Genomic DNA, 16,094 nt, shown 5'->3' with positions numbered 1-16,094 from the left:
AACAAAATCATCACTTTTAAAGCATTTAAATCAGCGTTCACAAGTATCTTGAAATGGAGCATGTTCACCATAAGTTTCTCGAAGCATATGATATCTTTCAGCAGCACTTTTCTTCAAAATAAAGTAATGAATTAAAACTTCCTTCAAATGTTTTTTTTGCACGAAATTCAACATTTCTAAGTGTAAAAATAGCTATGATGTTAACAACTTCAGAAAATTTGACATATGAAGTTTAGTAGCTTGCTGTCAATATAACAAATAGCATACATATCAAATCGTATATCAACATATGTATAACTCCATCTATTAAAAAAAATCCGCATTATTAACCAGTACACCTGGTATATTTAAATTTAGCTAAGTCATTTATGCATTTTATAAAAGTGAAAAAAAGGATAAACATAAATATTTAACAATAAGAACTGATAAAATAATAGAGAATTCTATTCTATGAATACTAAACCCTCAGAGTAGCAATCAACATAGCTCACTACTGATAGTCCTATTTTGCAAACTCTGGCTTTTCCTTTTTTGCACACCTTCTAAATGTTGAATCATCTTGTCCTGGACCACAGTTCTAGCCCCTTTCGCTTAGCTAGTGCCTGCTTTAAGTAACCACCTACCATTAATAGGACTTGTTAGTTTCCAAAGTATATTTCAATTGTCTACTTCTCCCCATCTCTAGTACTACACCCTTGGTCTAAGCCACTATTATGTCTCATCTGAGTTCATTGCGCTACTGACCCCTATGATCAATTATCCACAAACAAACCAGACTTTGTTTTTCTCTCCTGGAGTTTCCTCTTGAACTTTGAACAAAGTCCTAACTCCTAATCATGGCCTATAATGTTCTACATAACTGGCCCTTGCCCCCTCTCCAATTTCATCTCTCACAAATTTCCTACAACTACATGAGTCCTCCTCTAGTTCCTTAAACAAGCCAAGTGAGTTCCTATCTTAAGGCCTTTAACTCTGTCTGGAACGATCTTGGTTTAAGCTGGCTCCTAATTCATATCTTTACTTAAATGCTCCCTTTTTCCAAAGATATGAATTAGGAGCTTCCTGACCATCCAGTCTAAAATAGGCACTATCATATCATATTTTAATTCTCTGCATGGCACATATCACTATCTGATATACATTTACTTATTTTTTTTTATATATTTTTTTTATTGATTTTTTACAGAGAGGAAGTGAGAGATATAGAAAGTTAGAAACATCGATGAGAGAGAAACATCGATCAGCTGCCTCCTGCACATCTCCTACTGGGGATGTGCCCGCAACCCAGGTACATGCCCTTGACCGGAATCGAACCTGGGACCCTTCAGTCCGCAAGCCAACGCTCTATCCACTGAGCCAAACCGGTTTCGGCTACATTTACTTATTTTAAAATAAGTAACATCCTTGCACGTGAGCACCATGACAGCAAAGGCTTTGACTTGTTCACTGCCATGTCCACAAAACCTGGCTTAAAGTAGGCACTTCTGAATAAATAATGAATATTGTGTAACCATAAAAATATGCTGTAGAAAGATGTTTACAGCATATGAAAAAAAAGCAGAATGCACATATATATGCAGAAAATATTACGGAAAGGGGAAACTAAAGGGGAATGATTTGTTCAGAGAGTGATTTGGTCAGAAAGGTTCCCAAAATGTTGATGGGGCTATCTCTGAGTGACAAAGCTACAGCTTATTTTTAGCTTTTCTTTTGTTTACTTGTGTTTTCTGAATTTATTACAATGGAATACTTTGTATGAATTAAAAACCAGACTGAAGTTTATTTTTAAAAATTATTGCTTACCTTCAGAAATGGAATGACTTCTTTCATAATAGCTTTGATTTGTCGGTCTAGCTGCTGAGTATCAATTCTAGGACACGGGACGGTAGAAATCTCACTTACAGGTTGTTGTGAACTATGATTTTCACTAATAGGAGTTTCTATTTTTAAAAAGAAAATGATAGCAAAATAAAGTCTGACATTATATGTGTTTACGTAAAATTCTACAGAACATTAAATTATAATTTAATGCCAAAATAATACAAAGAAACATCTATGTAATTTTAGCACCCCTAATAAAAGAAAGTGAATTAAAAACCACTATTATACATCAGATGGGGCATTTAACTTTTATATATGGAACTATATAAAATGACTTTTCCTCTTAATGAATTCAACAACACACCTTTCAAATTATTAGCAGTAGTCATGGCAGCAGCACCGTTTTCATCCTCCATAGTCCTGTAGGTACATCTTGCGTTTGTGTTACTTTCAGCCTCAGTTTTCATACGTTCGTATTCCCTCATTCTGGCTAATGCTTGGTCTAAGTGAATCACAGTGTTACCTGCATATGGAACAGAAATGTGTCTAGAAGATGTAAAATTGTTTCATGTATTCCTCTAAATTTATTAATAAAAAACTAATGTCTGAACATAGGACAGGAAAACTAGCTTTAACAAGTTATAGGTATGGTACTTTTATTTAATCCTTAAAATAACTATAAAGTGGATGACAGCACCCTCATTTTCAGAGAACTTAAGTAAGCTGCATAAGGTTACATAGCCAGTTAAATATTGGAAAAGGAATTTGAACTCAGGTCTCTTAGATGACGAAGTCGATGTATTTCAGTACAACACTTTGCTTCATTTAACAGTACAAAAATAAATTCCAAAATGTCATGCAAATTCTGATGCAAAAACCTAAGCTAAAACAATCAATTAAGGTAAGAAAAAGAACTTAGAATGACATTTCCCAATTTTCCTTTGTCTACTTCAGACAGAGCTAACGGTGAATGATTGTGAGGAAAACTAAAAGGGAATGGATTGGTCAGAGAGTGATTTTTCTCTATTATGAAGTGAATTCAGTAGAGACTTGACAGGCATTTACTCAGAAGGGAACTGGCCTAGAGTCCTCGATAATCAGAATAAGGCAAAAGGAAGATTCATTGCTTTGGTAAAAGGCAAATAACTAATGACAAGGCAAGGTTTGGCCCTTTCCTTTGTAGTGGAAAAATGCCTTTGAAATAATCTAAATCTTGTTTCCATCATATACACAAACACTAGAATAATATGACATCAGATTACCATATGAACTAGTATCTAGCTTCCTTTGCTCACTATGTTTCTGAAATTAATCGATGCTATTGTGTTTCAGCATTGGATACTCAGGTATCTTTTGATAGGCTACAGCCTGGAAAATGAATCAAGTGGTACTCATACATTTTCTTTTCCCTAATCTCCTTCCCAATTTTAGGACTCAGGGTTTATTTTCTCTACCATTGAGTAATGCAAGCCTCTACAACTTCTTTCATTATTACACTAAGAAATTTCAATTCTTACCTCAAATTAGGAAGTTAACACTTTTATTAAAAATGTGATTGGATGAAGCATTGCTAACTCTAGATTTTTCCCATTAACTGGAAGACCTAAGAGGGTGACCTTTATCTTAAGAAAAAGGACATCACATTTTCTAAACTTCTATTATGCTTGCTATACAGTTCTGTATATTTTTCATTAGAACATAACAAGATAAGACCCCCCATTTTCTTAGTATATGCGGTCAGAATGGTTAGATGATTTGTACAAGGTCCAAGAATTAACAAAGATTCCTGAATTTAGACTGATGGATAGATTTTTAAGTCTCTGTTCTGCCAGAACTTATCCTTCTAGACTGTCGCTTCCTTACCAATGCAATTCAAAGACTGTAGTAAAGTCATATTATAAGATTATAAAAAGTTCTGCTTACCCAGATCATCTGTTGCAAAAGGCTCAAAATTTGAAGATACAGACAGGACACTAGCATTATCAGCATCATTTTGCTCACTTATTTTATGTGTTTCTCTCTCAAAGTTCTTCTCGTAAGTTTCCTAAGTTACAGTTTTAAGACAAATAAAAATCACTAATACTTCTTATTAAAAGTTTGGTTATATTAAAATTATAAAAAAACTATTTGCATAAAACTATATACTTAAAATTATTATACAACCAAAGTTATAAAACATTAGAGAGTTATAGAAAACATTAAAGTATTACATAACCTTGCAGAACACTTGTCCTTATGTAGATGACAATACAGAGAGCCAGCTACAGATTAAATTCTAACTTGGAAAAGTTAATGTTACAAATTATTTCTCCACCCTCAGGGAAATTCTCCTACCTCCAAACCCGAACAGTGCCCAGTACCTTAGACTATGATATATAGTTGTTTCATATCAAAAGAAAAACATGACAGCATCATTCATATTTTTTAAATCAACTTTATTAAAATATAAGTTATAAACAATACACCCATTAAATGTACAGTTTGATGAGTTTTGAAAAATATGTGCACCAATGCAACCACCTTCCCTGAAAATAAAGACCATTTCCATTAACCCAGAAAGGTCCTTTATCTCCACTACACCTACTCATATGATTTCTATCAGCACAGTTTATTTTGTTGGCTCTAAAACTTCATATAAATGGAACCATTTAGTATGGTACTCATCAGTGTCTGGCTTCTTTTGCTCACTATGTTTCTGAAATTAACCGATGCTTTTGTGTGTTTCAGAAGTTTATTATTTTGATAGCTGAATAGTATTCCATTGTATGGCTATATCAGTTTCTTTATCCATTTATCTGGTGATGTTCCAGTTTGAGGCTACCATGACTAAAAATGCTATAATAGTGTACAAGAATTTTTTTGAATGTATATTTTCATTTCTCTTGGGTGAATACCTAGAAGAGAAATTGCTGGGTCACATGCCAATCAATGTTTTAACTTTATAAGAAACTACCAAACTGCTTTCCAAAGTGGTTGTACAATTTTACAATTCACCAGCAGTGTGAGAGTTCCAACTGCTCCAAGTTCACACCAACACTTCATGTTGTTTAATTTCAACCTTTATAGTGGGTGTAAGGTAACATCTCATGTGGTTTTAATTTGACACTGGCCATTTACATATCTTTCTTCATGAAGCACCTGTTCAAATCTCTTGCCCATTTTTTACTGAGTTGATTGCCTTACAATTGACTTATAAAAGTTTTTTATAAAACAGTCTGAATTTCTCATGTATAGTTATTTGGCAACTATATATACTGAGATTATTTTCTCCTAATTGTAACTTTTCAAAGACAGAATTGAACCAATTTTTCTTTCATAGTTAGTGCTTTCTGTCCTAAGCAATCTTTGCTTATGTCAAAATCATGAAGAATTCCTTGTTTTCTTTTAGAAGTCATAGTTTTAGCTTTTTTTCTGAACTTCAAGAAATTTCAAATTAACTTTTGTCTTTAATATGATTAGGGAGTGGCACAAGTCTCACTTGGTTTTTTTTGTTTGTTTGTTTGTTTTAATCCTCACCCAGGGATATGTGTTCATTCATTTTTTTAGAGAAAGAAAGAGAGAAAAACATGGATGTGGAAAAGAAACAAACATCAATCGGTTGCTTCCCATATGTGCACTGACTGGGGGTTGAACCCTCAACCTCTTGGTGTACAGGACAATGCTCCAACCAACTGAGCCACCCAGCCAGGTCTCACTTGTATTTTGACTGAAACTCATTTCATAATTATATTTTTTCCCTAGCTATTGATCTTTTAAAATTTTCTCTGATATTAAATAAAAGTTTTAGCCCCAATGAAAGAAAATTCAGGTATTGGTGAACACACTTTAGGAAATGAAACCATACTGTTGCTCCGTCAATTAAGACTTGCTGGTGGATGTGCTTTTGCATTTTATAGCACCGGGCGTAGAAGATGCAAAGTGTTTCTTCCTCTGCTTAAACTTCAATTCCTCACTCTCCTTCACTTGTAATTTCCAGATGTCTACTTTTCCTTCTCTTTGTCCTGGGCATGAAGACTCTTATACATACCCTGAACTGTGTGTTAAAGCTCCATAAATGAAGCTCAAAGGACCTTGGTCTAGAAACATGGAGAATGAGACTCTTTCTGTCCAATTTGGTAACACTAACCATGTAGCTATTCAAATTAAATAAAATTTTAATTTAGTTCCTCAATCCCACTAGCCACATTTCAAGTGTTAAACAGTACATGTCCAATGAATACTGTATTAGACAATGCAGATCTAAAACATTTCCATCATTATAGAAAGTTCCACTGCACAAAACTGGTATGAACCTTGGATGCTGTATTGCTGCTGCTAATTAAATGGCATTAATAAGGGAAGATGATGACATTAATGCTGAATTTAAGTTTTAGATGAAAAATTAAAGAACTAGTTATTTAAATTAATACTAAGGGGACTGTGTGAAGGAAGGTAAAGAGGGAAAAATGGAAGACATCTGTAATACTGTCAACAATTTAAAAAATATAAATAAATAAAATAAGCCCAGCTGGCGTGGCTCAGTGGTTAAGCATTGGTCAACCTATGAACCAGAAGGTCACAGTTCGATTCCCGGTCAGGGAACATGTCCAGGTTGCAGGTCCCTAGTAGGGGACATGCAGGAGGCAGCCGAAAAATGATTTCCTCTCATCATTGATGTTTCTTTTTTTGTTGTTGTTAATCCTTATCTGAGGAAATTTTTCCATTGATTTTTTTTTTTAGAAAGAGAGGAAGAGTGAAAGGCAGAGAGAGACATCAACGTGAGAGAAACACATCGATTGGTTGCCGCCTGCAAGCACCCCAACCAGGGATCGGGCCAGGGAGGAGCCTGCAACCAAGATATGTGCCCTAGACCGGAATCAAACCTGGGACCCTTTGATCTGTAGGCCGACACTCTATCCACTGAGCCAAGCCAGCTAGGGCTCATCATTGATGTTTCTATCTCTTTCTCTCTCCCTTCCTCTCTGAAATCAATCAATAAAAATGTTCTAAAAATAAAATATTTTTACATTTTTAAAAATGTATTAATACTATGATTATTTATGCCAAGTCCCTACAATTATGGACTGAATCATTGTGAGTCCCCTACTCCCCCAAATTCATATGTTAATGCGATAGCATTAGGAGGTAAGGTCATGAGGGTGGAGCCCCATGATGGCATCAGTGTCCTTAGATAACGAGGAAGCGACACTAGGTCTTCTTCTCACTGCCACTGTAAGCACATGGGGAGAAGGTGGCCATCTGCAAGCCAAGAAGAGGGTCCTCAACAAGAAGAAAAATCTGCTAACACCAAGATCATAAACTTCTTAGCCTCCAGAACCATGAGAAATAAATGTTTAAACATCCAGTCTACAGTATTTTGTTTACCAGCCAAGCTGACTAAAGCACCTACTTAATTAAGCAGCATAGTACTTTTAAATTTCATTTACCAGTAACTTTAAAACCTTGTCAGGTTAACATTAATAAATTGCAACTCAATTTTCAAAATTTGCTATTGATGGTGCAGACCAATGTGCTCAAATCTTTTTAAATAACTTAAAATGCCCTAGCTGGTTTGGCTTAGTGGATAGAGCATTGGCCTGTGGACTAAAGGGTCCCAGGTTCAATTCCAGTTAAGGGCATATGCCCGGGTTTTGGGCTTGATCCCGAGGAGTGGGTGTGCAGGAGGCAGCCAATCAATGACTCTCTCTCATCATTGATGTTTCTCTCTCTCTCTCTCTCCCTCTCTTCATCTCTGAAATCATTAAAAATATATTTAAAAATAAATAAGTAAATTAAAATAACTTAAAGTAATGCTACCTATAAAATTTGAATAAAAAGGGAGGCACTGGAGTTAAGGATATAAAATTACTAAAAAATATAGAAAAAACACTCATGCTCTCACTACGTTATTTCAATGTCTAATAAACTTTAATGTAACCCAAGTAGCAATTCCTTACATTAAGTTATCCTTGACATTGTAAAGTCAATTAAAACCATGTAGTTTTTAGACACAGGCTTACCTTCACAGTAGTATAGGCATTGGAGCCTAGTAGAGAAAGGTTTTAAGCAAAAAAAAATGACATGGGCAAGTATTGTCTTAAACATGAGTATAAGTTAGAGCAAAACTCCAGAAAAAAGTCTTCGATATTGTAAAAAAATTACTATATGTGAAGAGACAAGACAATCTTCTAAAAAAAACCAAATACTTCAGAAAAAAATTATGTTAACATATCAATAATGGGCAGACACAGCGTTATATGCTTTTAACTCTCCCAATAGCAGATACATGCTAATCGGTTATGGTACTCTTATTCATGGATATCCAGGTGCTAGAGATGGCATACAAAGCGTATTTGCTATTCCAAAACTACATATCATCTTTTATGACACAATTAGGGTCTGAACCTTTAAACAGGTGATTTCCAAATACTTTGCATGTTCTCTATCTCTTCAGTATCCTAGTCATTTGTCATTTGGTCATTTAATAGCACCTTCCTGGCACCATAGCTCCTGTATGCTAGATAGGTGCTTATTTGGAGACCATAGTTTTTTGAAAATATATCATTTTCCTCATCACTCTTTTCCATTTCCTTTCTACTTTACTTAAAGTTTCCTTCATCAACTTTAATAATATTAAATTACATTTTTGTCCTGAATGGCTTTCTTTTGTCTAGGCTTCTCTTTTAGCCCAAAGACCTGCTTTATCTTATATTTATTTATTGAAAGGTTCTGACTGAATACAACAAATTTTACTAAATGTTATGAGTCAACTCCTGTGGTGAGCAAGAGATATAAAACACAACTATTTTAGACTACATAATTGATCATTTATAATGTATTTTGATTTTTTTAAAGCTGAAAACCAAACATTAACACTCACAATTTATAACATTTTAATATTTAACACATACTGAAATTATGTATAGATTTCATTAATCATTATCAGCTTACATCATCTGTAGTAGCAAGGCTTTCACTGGGAGTAAGTTCTGAGTTTGACGCTATCCAAGTACCAGAATTCACTGACTTTATATTTTTCACATCTTTTTCATGGTTCTCAGAAATATGTGTGGAGACTATGTCCTAAATAAGAAAATAAAATATTTATGTTAAAACATAAATGTTCATCAAAATTTAAAAGCAAAACCAGACAGAAGAACAAATTCAATATACCTCACCTTATAGGTTAACTATGAAGAAAAAAATAATACTGAAAAGTTGCTCAGAAAAATGATTTTATCTAAAAGCTATTTTAGCTATACAAGAACTTTTAAACAAAAGGCAAGAAGGCACATAAAAAACAGATCAAAAGATATAAGAACAAGCATATACTTCAGACATAATCACAAAGACAGCAATACCAGATAGGGTAGGAAAAAGAATGGTAAGTACCAGCTACCTGCAATGCATATAAAGCCCTCTGTCTTAAGTAGTCTGTACTGAGTAGCTGAAGCTCATGAAAGAGTTCAATAAGAAAATGTGGACGAGATTCATTTTGAGAAATTAACGTAGCTACTTCAGAATAAATAGTATCCCGCAAAGCTTCGAACATGGAAAAATCACTCCCAGTTTCTGGAAGATATAAAATATCAGAAAGTTAACATTGATGCAATACATTCCTGACAATTTCTATTAACTTGTATCATTACTCTCAGCCTTAAGTTACTTAAAAATCATAGCATACTTAATTCTATTTCAGGACTTTTAAAGTAGAAAGAGAAATCTTAAAAAATACCAAGATAAAAATAATCATAAAAATATCAAGGTATGTACTGTACATTAAAGAAATATTTAAATGTATAAGTAATATTACCTACTACTACTTGGACCACAATTATTTCTCAATAAAAAAATATCTGGAAAATGTTATACATTTCATAGGACTAATCAGTTGAAATCTTTCAACATCTGGATGAAATCAGCTAAGACAAATAATTTTCTTTTCTTGCTAATATGAACTTGTTACAAAGAAGGAAATTTCTTTAATAAGGAGAATAAATGCTACTAATAAAAGTAACTATTTTAAGTTCTATCTAGTTATCTACAAATTGTCAAATCTCAACTATGATACTATAGTATAGTATAAAAACTGAATTTGCAACTATAACATAAACATAATAGGTCAATTTTTCTATAGTATGACATACTGGCATACTTACTAACATACTCAGTATAAGTTGGAGCTGCCATGGAAATTTTCACAGAACCCAGGTAGCACTCTATTATTTAGCAAAAATTCTGCTATGTGTATTTATTGATAACACAGAATATCACCCTTAATGATGTAGTCATACCTCTATTTTTAAGAGTTCAAATTAGGAACTGTTTCCATTTTTATTTCTCTGTGAAAAAAAAATTATCTCCAAGTGGTTCTATCAAATTCTGTAAACATTCTAGAGCAACAGAACTACATGTAGTTAAATATTTAAAATTCTAAAAATCAGTAATACGTTTCTAACAAACAAAATTTAAAATGCTGTTTTAATATATTACGTTTTCAGATAAATATGTAAAGATCATAAAGATTTAATTCACTTTTTGCAAAAGAGGAATAAGAAAATGCAAAGCCAATAGGCTTTAATAAAATTTTGCCCAGCCAGTGTGGCTCAGAGGTTGAGAGTTGACCCAGGAACCAAGAGTTTACTGGTTTGATTCCCAGTCAGGGCACAGGCTCCAGGTGGCAGCCGATTGATATTTCTCTCTTTGATGTTTCTATCTCTCTATGCTTTCTCCCTGCCTCTCTCTCTAAAAATCAATAAAGGAAAAAACAAAAAACAACTTTGCACTAATGTCCTAAATAAATTAACATGTTCAGGTCTCAATTTCCACAAGTAAAATATAATAAAAATAATAAATACACAACTTCCCTATCTTGCCTCAGACATTTATGAATATAAAATGAAATGATATATTAAAGTTCTTAGTATTATAAAATGTCTAAGTGTGATATATTACTACAAAAATAATCTTATAAGCAAGAACCCAAACTCTCTCTGTAGGAAATCTCAACTTATAGGAAAAACCCAGATATGATATATGCAAACTTTCTATTTATATGTTTGACACAGTTAACTTAGAAAGCGTGTTATCTCAAAAATAAGAATAAGCATATTTAATCTTTTTCATGCCTCTTTATGGTAAAATTATCACTAAATATGTATCATTAAAGGTCAAATTATTCCAAAATAATTGAATTATTTCAAACACATGCTTTTTCATACCTCCCTCCTGGCAAGAGAGGGGTGGAAAGTTTTTGCCATGTTCTCCTCCAGAACTAAAGGTCATTGATCTCAATCAGGTTTCTCTGATTCCATCTTGTTTTTGTTTGTTTTTTCTCATGGGGTTACAGGGCTGGGTTAAAAGGTGAAGATATTACCAGACAGGGAACCTACTAGTAGTCCTGCGTGGGACTGCCTCAGGCCGGCCACTGGTATGTGGGTTCTTGACTTTGTGCAGGAAAAACTTCACAAGTCCAGGTGACTGTGAGGTACGTGTATTAAAGCTGGGGACAGTGAAACAGGACAGGCATAGCACAGGAGCACCAACAGGAGAGCCCAGGCGGGACTGCTTTAGCTCACTAGGAAGTCAGAGAAAAGGGGGCCTTGGAGCAGGTTCGGGTGGCTAACCTGGGGAGAGCTACACTGCCCATTGCTCCCTTGGTTGCAAGTCTCATGGGGTTCCTTAGAGGTTAGGGGATGCATGTCTGTGGGGGAGGATCTATCTCCTTTTTATCCTCTCTATTTTCATTGTTCTTTTCCTTAGGAAGTGCCACTGATATAATTCAACTTTGTGCCAGGTCCTTGTTTTTCTTCCTTAGATTCCCCTAAGGATTCATAACAGGCTTTTATGTTTTATTCATGTGCAGTACAGGAGGCATTGAAGAATATTTATAATTCTACTAGGGGCCCGGTACACGTAATTCACGCACTGGGGGAAGGGGGGGGGGCTGCAGAGGTGTTCCTCGGCCCGGCCTGTACCCTGTTGCAGTCCAGGAGCACTCGGGGGATGTCTGACTGATGGCCGGCAGTCGGACATCCTTAGTGCTGTCGTGGAGGCAGGACAGGCTCCAGCCACCACTGCCATCATGGCTGAGCTGCACTCCCCCTGTGGGAGCACACTGACCACCAGGGGGCAGCTTCTGAGTTAAGTGTCTGCCCCCCTGGTGGTCAGTGCATGTCATAGCAAGCAGTTGAGCAACCTTAGCATATCATTAGCATATTACATTTTAATTGGTTGGACAGACTACTGGACACTTAGCATATTAGGCTTATTATACAGGAAATCACAAAGAACCATACTTCATGAAAATGCATAATTTAAGACAAAACCAGCATTTTGGAATCTGTAATTTTCCATTATCTTTATCACTAGAGGCCCAGTGCACGAATTCGTGCACCAGTGGGGTCCCTTGGCCTGGCCTGCGGGATCTGGCTGAAACCAGCTCTCCGATTGCCCCCAAGGGGTCCTGGAATGCTAGAAGGTGCAGGCCAGGCCGAGGGACCCCACTGGTGCATGATCGGGGCCAGGGAAGGACACGGGAGGTCGGTCAGCCAGATAGGGACTGTGGGAGGACTCCAGGGTGCGTGTGACCTGTCTTGTTCAGTCCCAAATGCCCGAATCCCAATAGCAAGCTAACCTATGGGTCAGAGTGTCTGCCCTCTGGTGGTCAGTGCACATCATAGCAAGCAGTTGAGCAGCCTTAGCATTTCATTAACATATTACACTTTGATTGGTTGAATGGCCAACCAGACAGTTAGCATTATTAGGCTTTTATTATATACGATGGTCTCTGCATGTCACAGTTGTTTTTGTTTAATGGTTTATTTTCTATAGATGATGATTGGTAATGCAAAATAAGCAACTACAAGGCATACACAATACTTAACACTGCAAATCAAGAGGTAGGAATAAAATAACTATATTTATGTTTGCAAAATGTATTAATGCTCTTAAGCATTTAAGACATACTAAATTAACTTTACTAAAACATGAAATTATAAAAACATTTTCTGTTACCCATATGGATGTGTTGGTTATATTACATACAATAACAGAAAATGAAAACCAAAAAGCAGCCAATTTTACCAAGTAAAGAATTACAAATGAACATCTTTGGAATTTTATGAGTATGAATTTTCTTTGACTTTTTCAAGCCAAATAACATATGCACTAAGCTAAATCTAAAAAAAAAAATCAGAACAATGAAAAAAAACTAAGGATTTTTAGAACCAATGGCAAAAAATTAACATAGACTGGACACCAAAACTAAACATATTGTTACCTGGCGCTTCATTGCATGCATTTCTGTTAGATTGCTGTAGTATTCTCCTAGCATGTGCTGTAGGAAAGGGCAGACATAGGATGAACATAAAATGTGTATGATAGGGTCTATAATATAAACAAGTGAATAAAAAATTAAATAAGCAAATTCCTTTAAAGCTGTCTGCCTGAACTGAAATGTTCTCACATATGCTCCATTTAAAAATAATCTCATCAGAGAAAATATAAAACGACTTGCCATAAACTTATATTATAGTGCCTGATAGTGACCATAATAAACTTCTACCATTCACTTAGAAGTACACATATCCAGGTGAACATTTCACATCTCTTTAGGGAGAGGAGGGCTCTCCCTAATACCAACAGTCATCTATGTTACTCTCTAATAATCATATAACAAGAACTGTTACATGCTATTAAGAATTTTAGGGTAATGATTAATACTAAAAAATAAGTCTTTTTAGAAAGCATATAAATACATACAAAGGTATATTTACACTATTCAAACATTTTTCAATTCACTAAAATTCAATAATTTCTTTTAATAAGTAAGATCTGACCAATAATCAATTTATGTAACTGATATCCTTTCAATTTAGTGCCTTTCCCTAACCTCCACCCAAACGTTTACTTTTGAAGACATCATTATTTGATAAAGGTAGTGAAAGAAGATGAAAATTACAAAATTTTGGTAAAATTTCAGGGTCAGGAAAATAAAATTGATATTTTTGCCAAAAAGATCCTAGACTTAACAGACCAGGATGAAAACTTCAGTTCTACCATTTCCAAGCAATATGACCTTGAGGAAGTCATTTCAAAAAAAGTGATGTTTCTTTTGTGATTGCAAAAGTAATATTTACTGTAAAATTTTAGAAAATATAGAAGAATTAGATGATAGAACCACTATTAACATTTTGATACATTTTCTTCTAGTGTTTTTGCAATCAGATTTTTGTTTAAAGGTAGTTGAAAAAAACACACAAAACAAAACATAGTTGAAATCATACAGTTCAAACAACAATAAATCTCAATTTATTTTTTCCCATTTGTTTCCTTAGGATGGATGCCTACAGAATTACTGAGTTAAAGGCATGACTTTTTGATGAAAAACTGTGCCAGTTTATATTACTGGCCCTTTTTTGAGTGCTGTAAAAAAAATCAGATACCCTCTCTGACCATGTATACTCATCTACAAATGGAAATAAAAACAATTCACAGAATTATGAAGCTCAAATGAGATAATTTATAAACAATGAAGCATAATACAAACGGTAACGGCAACTATCATTTTCACTAAGGATCTTACTGGCAACTGAAAACTGACAGTCTATATTTACTACCTCCCTTCCTCTCCACATTTCTTTGAGATGTACTTATTCTCTATAGATTACGAAAGTACTAGTGCTTATTTAAACTAAAACGATGGCAAATACATATGACTCCATTCATCCAATAAACACTTACTGAGTGACAACCATGTGTCAGGGATCACACTAACTTTTAACAAATATGAAAAGGCAGTATCTGTTGCCAAGGCACTCAAAAAGGCAATACAGACACTTACACAGGTATATACCAGATAATGTGATACAGGCAACAAAAGAGGTTTACACAGGCTACAACAAAAACAAAGAAGGGAAACCTATCCCAGCTTGCATTTGGATGCAAGTTCAGAGTTACAGAACTAAGATTTTATTTAAGAGGCCAGCAGAGGAAAGGGCTCTCGCAAAGAGCAAAAAGGACTTGAGACAGAAAAAACATGCTGAGGTAACATGACAGCTATGGGAACATTTCAGTTCTGTGCCACGAGAAGAGTAGGTTTAAGGCAGAAGGTGATGAGAAATGAGACTGGAGAGGCAGGAAGGCATCTCTGCTGGCCAGATACGTTACATTATGGCGTATGGACTTTCTCTTGCAGGCATGGTTTGAAGCAGGAAAATTACATGATTGTATATCCGAATTCTTATTCAGATAAGATTTGCAGAATTCCAATTAGGATTTCCAAGTTAATGTTAACTATACTTTTCTGTTTAGAAAAATGAGTCAAAAGCTAATATCATAACAACAATACAAAAAAGTTCCGATTTACATTTCTTGACATAAAGAAATGTGTACTGTAATCTCTACATAAAACCTTGCAGATAGAAAAGTGTAACAGACCAATTTTCAAGACTTGTTTTAGTACAGCTTTTCAAACGTAAGATGAAGAAGTCCTTAAATTAAAGCAAACCAAAAAAGAACATACCTGAAGATATTTCTGCAGACCTACAACATTTTATTATTTTTTCCAACTGCTCATGACTCTTTCTGCTGGATACTTTTGCTTGAACAGGCTCTTCAGTCTGGGCTGAATGTCTGTTCCTATTTTTGCAAGGTTCGCATGTGCTAGACATACTGGCACTTTCATACCCTTAAGTAAAAAAAGTAACAATTGTTATCAGTTGTAACTAATTCAAACTGAAAGGGAAACTGATTTGCATAGTGAAATAGTACAGGTAACTCAACTGAGCATGCTGTGAAGGCCTGGTATAAACAGAATATGAAAGAGTAAATGAAATATCTTGGAGATACCTTTTCAACAGTCTTTGGAAGCATGGGGTAACAGTAATATATCCTATCACTCATTGTCCTTTGATACCCATCTTAATGAGCATATCTAATATGACCCAAATTCTCTACTAGACTCCAAGCTAACAACTTTCAGTATTAGGAAATACAAGGGAAGTATTATATACAAAATATCCAACACAGAGAAGAATAATGGGCACTAAATAGTCAAATATGCCTGCCTTCTTACTATACCTTTTATGTAACGACTTAGTTTAAAAAGTCTTGCCCACAAATAGGTTATACATACATTCTACTAAATTTTCCTTCTAAATTTTTTTTTTTACATTTATTTTGGTATATGGCACAAGGTAGGAATTCAACTTTATTTTGTTCCACATGAATAGTTGGTTATACATACCCCTTTGCCCAATGAATTAAATTTAAATTTCAACCTTGCAATAGGA

The 16,094-nt window shown here is 34.7% G+C and overlaps 1 protein-coding gene across 5 annotated transcripts in view; it reads right to left on the bottom strand.

The window, feature by feature from the left end:
* Positions 1-16,094, bottom strand: part of PCM1 (pericentriolar material 1) — an 87,804-nt gene that overhangs the window by 19,992 nt on the left and 51,718 nt on the right. For 3 of the 5 annotated variants that reach the window (XM_015565315.1, XM_015565306.1, XM_006753789.2), the window contains 6 exons: positions 15,326-15,490; positions 9,200-9,372; positions 8,752-8,883; positions 3,745-3,865; positions 2,186-2,344; positions 1,804-1,940 (listed from right to left, as the gene is read on the bottom strand). In XM_015565315.1, coding sequence (XP_015420801.1) covers positions 1,804-1,940; positions 2,186-2,344; positions 3,745-3,865; positions 8,752-8,883; positions 9,200-9,372; positions 15,326-15,490 — 887 coding nt within the window. Of the gene's footprint in view, positions 1-1,803; positions 1,941-2,185; positions 2,345-3,744; positions 3,866-8,751; positions 8,884-9,199; positions 9,373-13,081; positions 13,139-15,325; positions 15,491-16,094 lie in introns of all 5 variants that reach the window. The other 2 variants (XM_006753787.2, XM_015565311.1) reach the window with 2 other exon arrangements.

This window comes from Myotis davidii, unplaced genomic scaffold, assembly GCF_000327345.1.
Source record: "Myotis davidii unplaced genomic scaffold, ASM32734v1 scaffold71, whole genome shotgun sequence".
Lineage (NCBI taxonomy): Eukaryota > Metazoa > Chordata > Mammalia > Chiroptera > Vespertilionidae > Myotis > Myotis davidii.
The sequence above is the reverse complement of the archived record's forward strand: the minus strand, read 5'-3'. Positions and strand labels throughout refer to the sequence as shown.